The sequence below is a fragment of the Tachysurus vachellii genome, chromosome 13 (genome assembly GCF_030014155.1).
Source record: "Tachysurus vachellii isolate PV-2020 chromosome 13, HZAU_Pvac_v1, whole genome shotgun sequence".
NCBI classification, from domain to species: domain Eukaryota; kingdom Metazoa; phylum Chordata; class Actinopteri; order Siluriformes; family Bagridae; genus Tachysurus; species Tachysurus vachellii.
The window spans coordinates 14,044,995-14,058,566 of NC_083472.1; the positions used below are offsets into that span (position 1 = coordinate 14,044,995).

At 35.8% G+C, this 13,572-nt stretch overlaps 2 protein-coding genes across 3 annotated transcripts; both read left to right on the forward strand.

The window, feature by feature from the left end:
• Positions 1–1,585: 1,585 nt before the first annotated feature.
• foxi3b (forkhead box I3b) lies at positions 1,586–3,524 on the forward strand. The gene is made up of 2 exons (XM_060885080.1): positions 1,586–2,330; positions 2,471–3,524. Exons 1-2 carry the CDS (start codon positions 1,739–1,741, stop codon positions 3,019–3,021), a joined length of 1,143 nt encoding a protein of 380 aa, XP_060741063.1. The 5' UTR covers positions 1,586–1,738; the 3' UTR covers positions 3,022–3,524.
• Positions 3,525–10,128: 6,604 nt separating this feature from the next.
• pttg1 (PTTG1 regulator of sister chromatid separation, securin) lies at positions 10,129–13,276 on the forward strand. 2 transcript variants are annotated; one of them, XM_060885566.1, is made up of 6 exons: positions 10,129–10,262; positions 11,778–11,878; positions 11,958–12,103; positions 12,198–12,273; positions 12,888–13,040; positions 13,126–13,276. In XM_060885566.1, the coding sequence occupies exons 2-6, from the start codon at positions 11,791–11,793 to the stop codon at positions 13,206–13,208; spliced, it is 546 nt and encodes a 181-aa protein (XP_060741549.1). In that variant the 5' UTR covers positions 10,129–10,262; positions 11,778–11,790; the 3' UTR covers positions 13,209–13,276. The 2 variants fall into 2 exon arrangements, with proteins under 2 accessions (XP_060741549.1, XP_060741550.1); XM_060885567.1 differs by lacking the exon at positions 10,129–10,262 and adding an exon at positions 11,650–11,674.
• The last annotated feature ends 296 nt before the right edge of the window (positions 13,277–13,572 follow it).

Consider the following 13,572-nt stretch of genomic DNA (forward strand, 5'->3'; position numbering starts at 1 on the left):
TTTTTAATACACCGAGGGAACGCAAAGCCCCCATGAAGCACGCGCATAGATTTAATGAGAGCAGAAACGTTCTGTTGCGTTCACAGTAAATGTGCTGACAATAAAAAAAGTGAATAAGTCAATTAATAATTTTTTGGTGAAAATGGGTAAAAAAGTTAGTGGTTGTTCCTTTAATCATTAACTGTATACATAAATCATAAACTATTAGCCTCCACTGTGTGTGTGTGTGTGTGTGTGTGTGTGTTCATGTTTGTGTGTGTTCCTGTGTTTGTGTGTGCCTGTGTTTGTGTGTGCGTGTGTTCGTGTGTGCCTGTCTGACCTGCTTTCCCAAACACAGTCAGAGCTGGGCAAAGCCCATAACATAACAGTAAGACAATCAGAAAATCTCAAACATTTATTTATTAATTCAGCCAAAGATTAGGATAGCTGAAACATAATAAGGGCAGTGGTCACTTAAATGGTTAAGGCTCTGGGTTGTTGATTGGAAGGTCAAGTACAGGCATTCACAAACTGGGATACCCTGTGCTCTGACCCTAACTTCCTAAGCTGGGATATGCTTTAATGTGTTTAAATGTATATGCAATGTATATAATTTTTTAAGATCTACCACCGAGCTGGATTTTCCCACCATACAAATCAACAAAATGTCTAGTTTTGTTATATGAAAAGCCTACATTGCCTGCCCTCCAAAACAAATGTTAAAAGAGAAATTCTATGTAGACTTTATAAAAAAAGAAAAAAAAAGAAAGCTGATATAATGAAAAGCTAAAAGAGTTCTCTTACCTGCTGTGTTTAGGGCTTACTGTGGGTGCTTTTTCTTGATTGCACAAAGAAAATCTGTTAACACTTTAGCATGTAAACTGTAGACAGAGATATTTTTGCTAACCTAAGCTCTTTAATACTAGTCAGCTTTTTAATAAAACTATAATATGCTAGGTAAGTATTTATGCCTGTTTGTTTGCATTTACATTTTTTGCATGAATATAATCTTTTCATTTGTATTGAAAGTGGGATCATACTAAAATTATTATTCCAACACATTTTTAATATTTGGCTACATTTCTCCACATTAATTTATTAAATGATCTATCTATCTATCTATCTATCTATCTATCTATCTATCTATCTATCTATCTATCTATCTATCTATCTATATGTCTGTCTGTCTGTCTGTCTGTCTGTCTGTCTGTCTGTCCATCCATCTGTCTATTTGTTTGTTTGTCTGCCTATCTATCTATACCTATCTACCTCCTCTCATGCTTTGTCTCACTTGTTATATACTATTTTAGTCCTTGTTTCATTATTTCCAAAGCAGTACGCACACATGAATCATCAGAAGGATCCAAAAGCATATAAAGTACTGTATGTAGTAAACACTATAAAACAAATAATGTATGCATGTTTAAAAGCATTCTGCAAATATTTAAATGAGTCCTTTATCTGACAAAATGCCTGACTAAAGAGTGAAAACAGTCATATATCTAGAAAGAGAAAGTAACCAATAAGAAGAAAGATGGGAGGTGCCAGGTATGCATGAATAAAACAGGTGTGACAGGTGACAGAACTGACAAGAGTGCAAGGGCAAACAATGTCAGAGTGAAGAACGATATTAGACCTCTCAACTACAAATCTGTTTTTAAAAGAAAAGAAAGAAGGACCATAGAAGAAGCAGTGTTTAACATCTGGAGCCACCTGATCCATTTGAATCCAGATAGGAGAATCCTATGAAACAATAATTATGACATCTTATGAACAAGGTCAGTCTCCAACTCGATGTGGTCCACAGTTTCCAAGCTTGGGACAGGAGCCTCCAGAGCTGAGCCTTTACAGCGATAATTACTATCCTCCTCCATCATTGCCAAGTCCACAGAGGGCAAACCCTTCCTCATATGATATTGGGGAATATGCAACTCCATCTTCTAACCCATACCTGTGGTTCAGTGGTACCGGGATCAACACTTCTGCATATCTGGGTGGTGCAGCAGGTCCTGCTGTTCCATCCTTTGTGCCACAGCACTATGGCATGCAGCGGCCCTACCTTGGACAGGGAGGTCCTGGGGGTGCTAGTGGAGAACTGGGTTGGTTCTCCATACCTTCTCAGGAGGACCTAATCAAGCTGGTCAGACCACCCTACTCATACTCTGCACTCATTGCAATGGCAATACATGGGGCCCCAGACCGGCGCCTTACTCTGAGTCAGATTTACCAGTATGTAGCAGAAAATTTTCCTTTCTACAATAAGAGCAAAGCTGGATGGCAGAACTCAATTCGCCACAACCTATCACTGAATGATTGTTTCAAGAAAGTTCCTCGGGATGAAGATGATCCTGGTAAGAACTCTTGAGTGTGTTTTTCATTTTAATTTCCTAAGCACTTTTGAATATATGCGGGTAAGGATTTCTAGGAGGTAATTTGCTTGGTATCACATTCCAGACAAATTAATGTCAAATTATTCTCTCTTACTTTTAAGGTAAAGGTAATTACTGGACCCTTGATCCAAACTGTGAAAAGATGTTTGACAATGGCAACTTCAGGCGCAAGAGGAAGAGAAAGTCTGACAGTCTTGTTGGAGAGGGCAGCGCTGGAGGAACTAGTATCTCAGAGGCAGGAGATGGAAGTGGGAGCCCCAAAAATGCAACGCTTGACATTTCAGCTTCACCTGAGAGAGCTCCAGCCATTGGTCCCCCCCCTTGCCTGAGCAACTTTCTGACAGAAATGTCTGGGTTATCAGCTGGATCAGTGGAGGTGGGTGGAGAGCCCATTAATCGCCCCATTCCTCTCAGCATGCCAGTGGATGGCACACAAAGAGCAGCCCAAACATCAGGTTTCAGCTCCTACTCCCCTAGTTCTACAGTCCCTGAGTGGGTATCTCCTCTCCCACCACCTCCTCCCATCTCCCCCTCAGGATCTCATGCCAATTTAGGCTATAGCAACCCTGCTCTAAATCAGTTCAGTGGCCATTTCTATTCTGGCTTGAACTCAACTGGCATTCTGTATCCCCGAGAGGGCACAGAGGTGTGATAGAACTGGACAAAAGTCAACAGTCAATAAAAAAATCTACATAGTGAACTGCAGGAATAGACTGGTGAGAGAAAAAAAGCTTCACATACACTTAATACCAGTTGACTGGTTTTGGTTGAATGGCGAAATGGCCCTGTGAGTGTGAGATTACAGCAGATTCCCACAGGAACAGCTTACTCAGCATCATGATCTGCATGATACTAACAAAGGCCACCAGCAGCTTCAGTCTGAGGTCTGTTGCTGACATTATGCCATTCCATCCAACAATCTTTGCTGATCATATCACTAACTGTGAGCATTTGTACTAAAACTGAACATGGCTTAAAAAAGTCTTTATCCAGCAGAGTAAACTTAGAGAAAGTGCATGGGGTGCAACATTCTCTATTGTACACCTGTAATTTGATCCTTTCAGTTTTTTACACATTGCCATGTATGTTTGCTTAATGGAAAGTTGTGATGTCTTTTTACTTCTAATGGTGTGAGTAAATGCTGTACAGAGTTTTGTGTGCCTCCTGTTACTTTTTTAAATAAAAATGTAATGCATTAACTATGCAATACTTAATCAACTGATAAGTTAAGCTTATTAATAATAAACCTAACTGATTTCCCAGACTTTAAATTTTAAATATTTTATTTATTTGAATTAATTGTTAGTTATAAAATGTATACTTACTGGAAAGCATATTTAACTTTAAATGTGAAATGCAGTAATATGTTAATTTGCTATCATGACATAAATATAATATAACGTTGTTTAAAGTGGATTAGAATAGAAAAAACATTATCAGACATGACCAGATAGCAAAAAATATATATAGCTGACTATTTTTTTACCTCTTGATTTTTACCTCTTGAAAGATTGTAATTAAAGCATTTAGTTTTAGAAAATTGTTTAGACAAAAGAACATTAACTGATCTGCAACATTTTTATATGGCCAAAAAGATAGATAAATACTTTAAGGGAGTATATGTCCTCTTATAAAGAACAATAAAGATGTTCTTCCAAAGATCACATACTTTAACAGATTAAAAAAAATTAAATACAAACTAATTTATCTAGTAATTCATAATAAATTACTAATTAAATGGACAATTTGGTTAAACTAATTAAACCTCAAAGTTTCTGTCGTCAATATTCAGTAATAAAATAGTTATAGTTAATAGTTAATAGTAATAAATAAGTATCAACTTTATATTCCTGTTGTAATGTAACACATTTCATGACATAAAAAATACACAATTTCCTAATATTTAACAAGCGTATACTAGGCCTCCTTTCCTGAGTGCCTGACTTCACACAATCTTCAATTGGATGTTCAGCAAGCAAATATAAGTTTGATTGTTCTGGTGTCATATATATATACTTTTGGCCATATATTGTATTAATTATAGGTTTCTCACAAATTTGGGATATTTACATTATTTAAAAAAATAAAAAGGTACAGGTGCTGTTGAATTTTTAATTCAATTAAGTAATTTATAATAATTTCAGTAAGTTATCTTATACGTAAACAGTGTAGCTAGGCACTAGTCACCAGGAATTTTTATATATTACATAGTATAGGGTTTTGCAGGGCACCAAAAATCAGGCTTGTTTTTAAAGCAGGTAAGTGTGACTCATTACTATGCAATTGTAGCAAAAAAGATGAAAGCAAACAATGTAATACATACAAAATTTAAAGTGTAAAAGCTGTAACATAAAGTGTAGAGACACTTTTTTTTTTTTTTTGGGCTGACTTGAAAGTATGAAGTACAGTTTTCTGTTTGATATCACTCTTCCTTCTGGTAAAGCTGATATTCTGCTTACATTTTCTCTATGCCATAATTACCTGGGCATAAACTAGTGGTCATGATTCTACATGTTCCCTGTGGTTAACGTAAAAGAAAATCAATTGATAGAGTCAGCAAAATTAAACCGCAGTGAAGTCACCAATAATAAGAATATCTGGCAGATTACAGAAATTTCACCTGTTTGGTGTGTTTACAACCTGCATCCTTCACCATAATGCCTTAAGGACATTATTTACCCGTAAACATAGGCAGTACTCTTGCAACTGAAGGGAAAAGTAAAGACGTTGATCATAGCGAGCGTTCTTCTCAGAGAACCTGAATGTAGTTTTAAAAAAGGCCTGGAGCACATACAGGAGAACTGATTAGCAGATATTATTCTAACCTGTATGCATGACAAAGAGCTTAGATTATTCACTTTCACTGAGTCGTTGAGATTACTAACAGATAAAATGTCTAATCATTTGGGTGTCTGTGACTGTCAGTCATTAGGTGTCAGCAAATGCAAAAGGGTTTCTTCAAGAAACTGATCTGTGCTAAGACTCATCACATCAGATCATATAGCAACTGTTTTGCATAACAGATCATAACATACCTGTTACTCAGTAGCACAACAGCAGGAGACTGATAATATGACTGATTTGTGGCTCCTGTTTAGCTCAGAGCTGCAAATGGCAAGAGTGAGATGGTTATCATCAAGCACTGTTTTGATGGAAAAAACAAATGCTTTGAGGACATGGAAAGAGAACAGTTCTCTCTTAAGAATATGTGCCAATTCAAATGGAAGTTGTTTTTGTCTGAACATGCAGAGCTACTGTCATTGGCACATGATTTATCTTAACTTGCCAACTTCAATGATACTTAATTGTCGTTTAGCACTTTCTTTGACTTAAGGTGCCAAAAGTGATAATGGATATGAATGTACCACCACTGTCAGACACTAATTTACAAAACGTTGTTGTAACCTGTAGCCCATCACAAACTGTTTTCACACAATGCAAATTTCCAACTGTTTAACACAAATCTATACCATGGTTTTATTATCATTCTGCTTCTTGTTCTTTGTGTTGTCTGTTACAAATTTGGGCTCTTCCATGCAAGCCATAATTCAGAACTTTGGACTCTTATAAATGCCTGCTGACATTTCATAAAAATGTATGCTTAAGTCTTAATTAAGTCTCAATTATTAAGCAATCTTTTTAACACAGCTCAAAGATTCACTCTGTAAAATAATCTGTAAGACTATATGATAATGAAATAAGTTAAAATATCATTAAGGGCCCCAGCATTCATTCCTTGATTCTTTGAGCTTTCCAATGCCGTAGGGGTGGAGAATCATTGCTAAACATGATTAAATCTATAAATCTCCAACTAGACCTGCTGCCTGTAAATAGTGCACACACACATGCACGCACGCATGCACACACGCACACACACACACACACACACACAGTAAATGCACTAAGATATTAGTACATTCAGAAAATGAAGATTACATTAATATAAATGATTTAGAAGTAACATGAGTATATTTTTGTAGCTAAAAGTATTTACTGTCATAGATCTGAGTGCAGTGTGGCGACAAAATTATGTAATTTTTGAGAACTTAAGATTGATTTGTATTTACCGGTCTAAATTGTACCAAAAACATGCACATCATTACACAACACGCAAATGTCTGGACTGTTGACACAAGGCAGGTTGAGTCCATGGATTCATGCTGTTGGCACCAAATTCTAACATCGATGTGCCTCATCAGAGATCAAGCTTCATCAAACCAGGCTACATTTTTAACTGTTAGGTTTAGTGAGCCATTACCCACTGCTGTCTCAGCCATCTGTTCTTGGCTAAAAGCGGCTAAACCATCCACTTCATGGTTCGACATTTTGTGCATCCTGTGATGCTTTTCTGTTTACTACAATTGTACAGAGTGGTTATCTGAGGTACTGAGGAGTTTGGCCATTCTTCATTGACCGCTCTCATTAACAAGGCATTAGAAGTTATAGAAAACTCAAAGCATCCCCTTTGGCATCAACAGTTATTATGCAGTTAAAAAATGACTGAGATTGCTTTTTTTTATCTGATGGGCCGTAGCTGCATGATTTTATGCTGTGCACTGCTGGCATATGATTGGCTGATTAGAAAATTGCATGAATGCATAGGTGTACATGTGTTCTATTGTGTTCAGTGAGTGTATGAAACAACCATGAAGTCTCCCTTACTCCTATTCTGTTGGATTGAAAAATCTTCAAATATACAAAAAGTTAACTACAATATATCCATGGTCTTTTTAAAAAGATTGAAACTGTTGATTTGATTATGTTATAGTGTCATTCATGTCACAGGCATACATGTTGACACTATAAACTCCAAAAAGACAGGTCCAAGTTAAATACAAGATAGAGAACTAGGAGAGCAGAGGGACCCATGAGTGAAATTGACTTGATATTGTTTAATTACATTTAATACAACATTTTATGTTGTTTCAACAATTTTTTAAAAATAATTTTAGTCGCAATAACAATTTTGCTTTGTATTACATCACCATAATATAACCCAAATTGCCATGCTGCCAAAACAACACCAAACAGGGCCACACGCTGCAGTGTTATGAGTAAAACAGTATTGGCCTTTTAGTTGTGTTTACTAAACTCAGATTGAGAACTCCAGGAAGAGATGATGGAAGAGGCAGGCCTTCTAGTTCCAGTGTTCTGTTGTCTGTAAATACTTGCGCACGCTTCAGACACATTACGTGAGGAAGTGTTGAACAACTTTAACTTTGCCATCAGCCCCTGCCCCCTCCATTCACTCATGTTTTCATTGCATTATTCATATTTGTAACATGATTCTAACTAAGATATGCCAAAGTACAAGAAACAATATAGTTTTAATACAATACTATATCGCCCCGAATAAACTGTAGTCATATCACAAAGACAATCATCATAAATCTATAATTTTAACATAATACAGAAGCACAACTAAATCACATAAATCATATACTAGAATATATTACACAAATTATGATGATTGTGAAAACATCATATTGACAATAGAACAATAAACTGTATATTTTCTAGGAACCACAAAGCTCTTATCTCCAAAATCTACAGCTCATTTCATGAGCTGTATGAAATATACATATATATATATATATATATTTTTTTTTTTTTTTTTTTTTTCAATAAAATATGAAGTGGGAGTCTGGAGAACTTCTGGAATCATTCCTGGTGTTTTCTCATGATCTTTAGATGCATAGAACAAAATTCAAGCTTAGCTGAACAGTCTAAATTTACAAAAGGATAAATAAAAATTAGCACATGCACTTTCCCTTTAATCCCCTATTCAAGTTTCTTATAAAAATAAAAAGTTTAAAAATAAAAAATAAAAAATATAAAGTTTCACGTTATTTGCTTGTATATCTCAGCAGTCTGACTGTGTGACATGCTTTTAAATAATATTTAGGTAAATAGTGATGGGAGTCAACAACAGGCTACTACGAATTATTCTATTGTTTCACTCTAAAATATTTGATATGTCAAAATGGTACAAACAAAAGCATGTGGCAAAGTTTTTTTTTTTATAATCAAAAAACAATTTTAGGAGTTGGTTACAGTAAATTTGCACTTGGAGTGAGCAGTGTAAATTTCCTTGTGATGGGCTCAGCAAAAGTGTGCTCATATGTACTATTATGTTCCCTTACTGTGGATATACTGAGGATTTACTTTTTAAGTGTTGACATAAAGATGATTTTCAAATCTCAACTCCAGAAATATACATTTGACTAAAAATGTCCCTGCTGTGCCTCCCTGTGGTTGAAAATGTGTGATGGGTGACAAACTGTGTCTTAGTATACATCTTATATGCCTATATATGTATATGTCTTAAAATGAGCTCTTGGTTTGAATATAATTGTAAAAGGTTTCCAAAGACAATGTTTTTAGGTTTTCATATTCATGTAAAATCATAATCATATCATAAGGTATGGTTTAGTTCTGGTTGTGCATCATATTTTACTAATAATAATTATTTCCTTTATTTGAACCTGACTAGAGTTTATTCAGGAATAAGTCTTATTTACAAGAATTTTAAAAACATATTTTTATTGCACTTGGATCCTTACTGAATCTGCAGTCTTTGTTAAAATCACATTAGCAATAAGAGTTAGGCAGTGAGGGATACATAAACAAAATAAAAGTACTACTTTTGTGTTCAAAGCACAGATTAAACACAGTTCAACTGTGTTTACATTTTGAGCAGGATCAAAAGCTACCGGTAGTTCATAAGTTGAAGTGTAAGTGGGCCTAAAGTAAACTTTGTGAGGAGACGGCAGGGGAATAGGACTGTTAAGATTCACTGGACTGTGACTTAGGCATGCACGGTCGGGAATTTCCATGGTAACATGTAGCATGCTTTAAATATATTCAATCAAATTAGCTCATTAGTCATTATGCTTGAACTATGTCTCCAGGGAACAGACTAACAGACTTTGTTGTCATATTTGGTTTTTATATGCTTTATCCCACATCGTTCTTGTCTTGCAATCTTCATCTCTCCTCTAGCATTTGATTTTGATGGCATTTAATATGCAGGTATCCAGAAAATGCCTGCTGAACAAAACACACTCTGAGGGGAATAGACATGAGGGGACTGTATGATCTAGTTGTGCTTCTGTATTATGTTAAACTTATAGATTTATAATGATTGTCTTTGTGATATGACTACATGTTATTCAGGGTGATATAGTATTGTATTAAAATGTCTATACATGAGACAATAGACATGAGGGGAATAGGCCCTCAAAGTTACATGACCAGAATTTTGAGACACCTCTCTCTCTCTCTCTCTCTCTCTCTCTCTCTCTCTCTCTCTCTCTCTTTCTTTCTTTCTTTCATAATTTTTGTAGTTCTCTATTTAGTCACTTTTAATTCAGAAAATTATTCAAGGAATATTGAATGTCCTAACGTACAGTTAATTTTTGGCCTGAAAATTGCTGCAAGACCTAAATGTTGTCATCATATCAATACTCTGGATCAATAATTATTACTCTGATTCTGGATATGGAATATTTGACCTTTGACCAACTTCCATCTGTAACTGTATATGCATAGCTTTATTTGGTATGATTCTTTATTGATCTAAAAAAATGGGACACTAAAATCTACAACGTGCAATTAATACCTAGTGTGAAAAACACACTGCAATCTGCAATGTCAGCCTTCAAATACTATTTATGTACCCTACCGTAGGCTTAAAATCTCTGGCCACACAGTGTCAGTATCATACTAACGAACACAACTAAACATACCACAGAAGAAATCGAAATGCTCTCGAACCAATCAGATCGCAGGTTGCCTTTTAAAACCGGGGAACTTGAAGTCAAAACATACACGTTAGTAACTGAACAAAAACAAAGTGCTTATGCAAGAAGTCGATATATAACTATTTGGTTGGTAAGTTGACAGTCCCATTTGTCACACGCTAATCAAAAAATGTTGGGTGAAAATCTAAATTACTTGGTTGTTGAGTTTGTAGTAAGCAATAAACCGTCAGGTGGCCAGTCAGAGAGTTTGTTTACATTTCTGCTAATATGCTAATTGCTAATGTTAGCTAATAACTCATTCTCCATTCGTGATTCCGCTTCTCGGGATTTGGTAAGCTTAATAATTTCCGTCACTATATGAATATAACTGCAAAATATGTTTAATAGTTTTAGGGGAACATTTTTACGAAGAGAATCTTCATCATCCTGTGTTTCTTCCGGTGTCACTTCCTAATGTCACTGCGAAAGTGATGGGAAGTTCGGTTCTTTTCCGCGAACCGGTTCTTTCGGACAGTTCGTTTTAATGAACCAGTTCAATAATCCAGTTCACCATTTCTTTTACGTCCTGATGTAAAGACGTAAATTCATTCATCCCGCCGCTGCCGGCAGATATTAATACAATCAATTTAACACATTTGAAAAGTTCTTTTTAATCATAACTTTAGTTGAATACGTTTCTTACATTTAAGTTTTGCAACTAAAACACCCAGTACAGGCATTGATGTGCAAACGTGGGTGTTTTACGTGTCTTAAAGATATAAAGTTAATAAACTAAACATCAACTTACAAAAACTTAAAAAAAAAAAAAAAAAGCATAATTTTGAAATGTTTCTTTCGCTCCATCAGTTGTCTAAAAAACTAATGCAACTGAGTTAAACACTCATACGTTAAGACATTAAATCATAACCGTTTACATTTGTTGCTGTATCAGTTCAGTGATTTACGCATGCGCAGTAACAACAGCTCATCGGTTCTCAGTATGTTGGACGCGTCCGAAAGAAAGTTCTCAGTTCAGTGTACTGATGATTCGCTGTATCAGTTCAGTGATTCATGCATGTGCAGTATCAACAGCTCGAGCTCACAGTTCTCTCAGCACAACATGTCTCAGTTCAGTGTACAGGAGTTACATATACTCCGGGATATTAGTTTATTTAGAGCCGGACCGACTGTCAGGCATGACCGAACGCGAACTGTTTAGAACGAATCAGTCCTTTTTGATGAACTGGTTCATCCAGTTCACTAAAAAGAACCGGTTCAAAAGAACGATTCGTTCACGAACTGCCCACCACTACACTGCGACCAACAATCTGTCCTAATCGGATCCTCTGAAATGTATCGGCTTACAGAAGATATTAAACTCTGACTAATGACTCAAACAATTTAGTGTATTAGTTGCTTGTTGACATAACTCTTATATGTAGCGATGTACCGCCTTCCATCACAGAATCTGTCCTAAAGTGTTTTTTTGTTTTTTTTTCCTGCTCCAACACACCTGTTTCAACACGGGGAAGAAGATTAATGCGCTGAATGTGACTCACACAGGTGTGTTGAAGCAGGGAAAACATGCAGATGTGCATGATGGAGGTTACTCCACAATCCAGATGGGAAACCTGTGTATTAGACTGTGAAAATGTTTCTGTTCTAGAGAGTCAGAGGCCATGGATATTAAGGTGTACCTTGATCAAGAAAACGGCACACTCGCCGCTCCATCCATAAAATCACGCCAGAGGCTTCAGTCTGCTCCTGGTGAGCTGGACCAATTTTACACTAACTTGACTTTGATGAAACATGCTTTTTTCAACAGTCTATATATCTTTGTTTATAGAGCGTCTCCTAAAAACTCCACTGAAGACATGGCTTGGAGTGCCTGTGCATTCAGGCCGCAAAGCTTTGGGAACAGTTAATAAAATTGTATCCACACCAACAACCTCTCATAAAGGTGATGTGCTGAATAAACCCCTTGCAGCCCAGGTTGGTTATTAAAATATAATTTACTTAATCTTTATTGATTCCGGAGTGATTACCAATTCCATTTATTTATTTGTTTGTTTGTTTTTTGTTATAGCAATGTAAAGTGGCTTCTCAGGCGGTTGGTGAGGACTATCCAGAGATTGAGAAGTGCTTTCCATATGACCCGAGTGGTAGGTCTTTTCCAGAATTTAAATTTGAACAGTAAGTAAAGTCACAAGCATGTATGACTCTAAAGTGCTTTTAACCAACATACACTAGCAGCCCTCTGGTACTGCACGCTAAATGCTGCATCCATTTCTGCAAGTTCAGCCTGAAAGCATCTGAATATTTGACTCCTAATATTTCTTCCATTTGACATCCTGATGTTTCTTGGATGTTAAATGCATAATGTTCACTTGGTTCCTATGAGTTTTTGTCAGTTCTTAATGATTTAATTTTCAGTTGGTCACTATTTTTCTAGATTGTTCTTAATATTCTATGAATGACCTCAAACAGGATCCAACACATCAGTTCTTGGCTATAACATTTCTAAATTTACTTCAAGTATGTAAATTTTTCATAGTAAAAATAATGTGGTAACTCATACACAGACCAGTGTTGCAATACAGGCAAAGCTGTTCTCTTTAAAATAACTTAACTGATTGTATTAAGAGTTAGTGTATATGAATCATGAGCAGCAATTTGTTACCTAAGACATAAGTGATTTAAAAGTCATTATGCAATCACTATTTCAGAATGTTATGCCTGTAAACACTCATGAATGGCCATCTTGAACCATCTACAGACTTTGAAGACTACTGTGTACCAGAAGAAGTCTGCCTCAGCCGGTTTTCTTTGGCTGGATTGGGAAAACAGCAGTGGCCTCTAAATGTGCTTGAAGAGGATTTTGGTATGATTGAACCATGTTTACCACCATCTCCTCTCAAGATGCCTTCAGGTATCCTAACCTGCTAACAGATTTGTCTAAATAACTACATATTCATGATAATCATTTGTAAACTAAATGATGTTTCTTTATATAGTTCACTGCAGAGATGACCTGGAAGCATTTCTAGAAACCATCAGTGAACTGACTGTTTGTTTGCCACCCGAATGTGACTCATGATGCTAAAAGTTTTACTTTTTTTATACCAAACTTGTTTTTAGAATAAAGTTTTCTTTTTTTGAAATATATAGATGTTTATGTATCTTTGCTGTCTTTTCTAGTTTTGTTGGATTATATACCTGAAATGCATCAGTTTATCAGGTTTTTCCTAAGTTTAAGGTCTGAGTATAGTACAGTAAAGAACATTATAGTTGACTTGGGCACCTTCATTTGATATGGAAATTCTACAGTACGTACCACTGCTAAAATAACCAAAAAATGTGGACTGGAAAACTGATTTTCAGTGTGAAATCATGATGTATAACAAGTGTTGTAGTACACAACTCAATCTTTTTGGTAAGAGTCTATAAGCATGGCACATCTT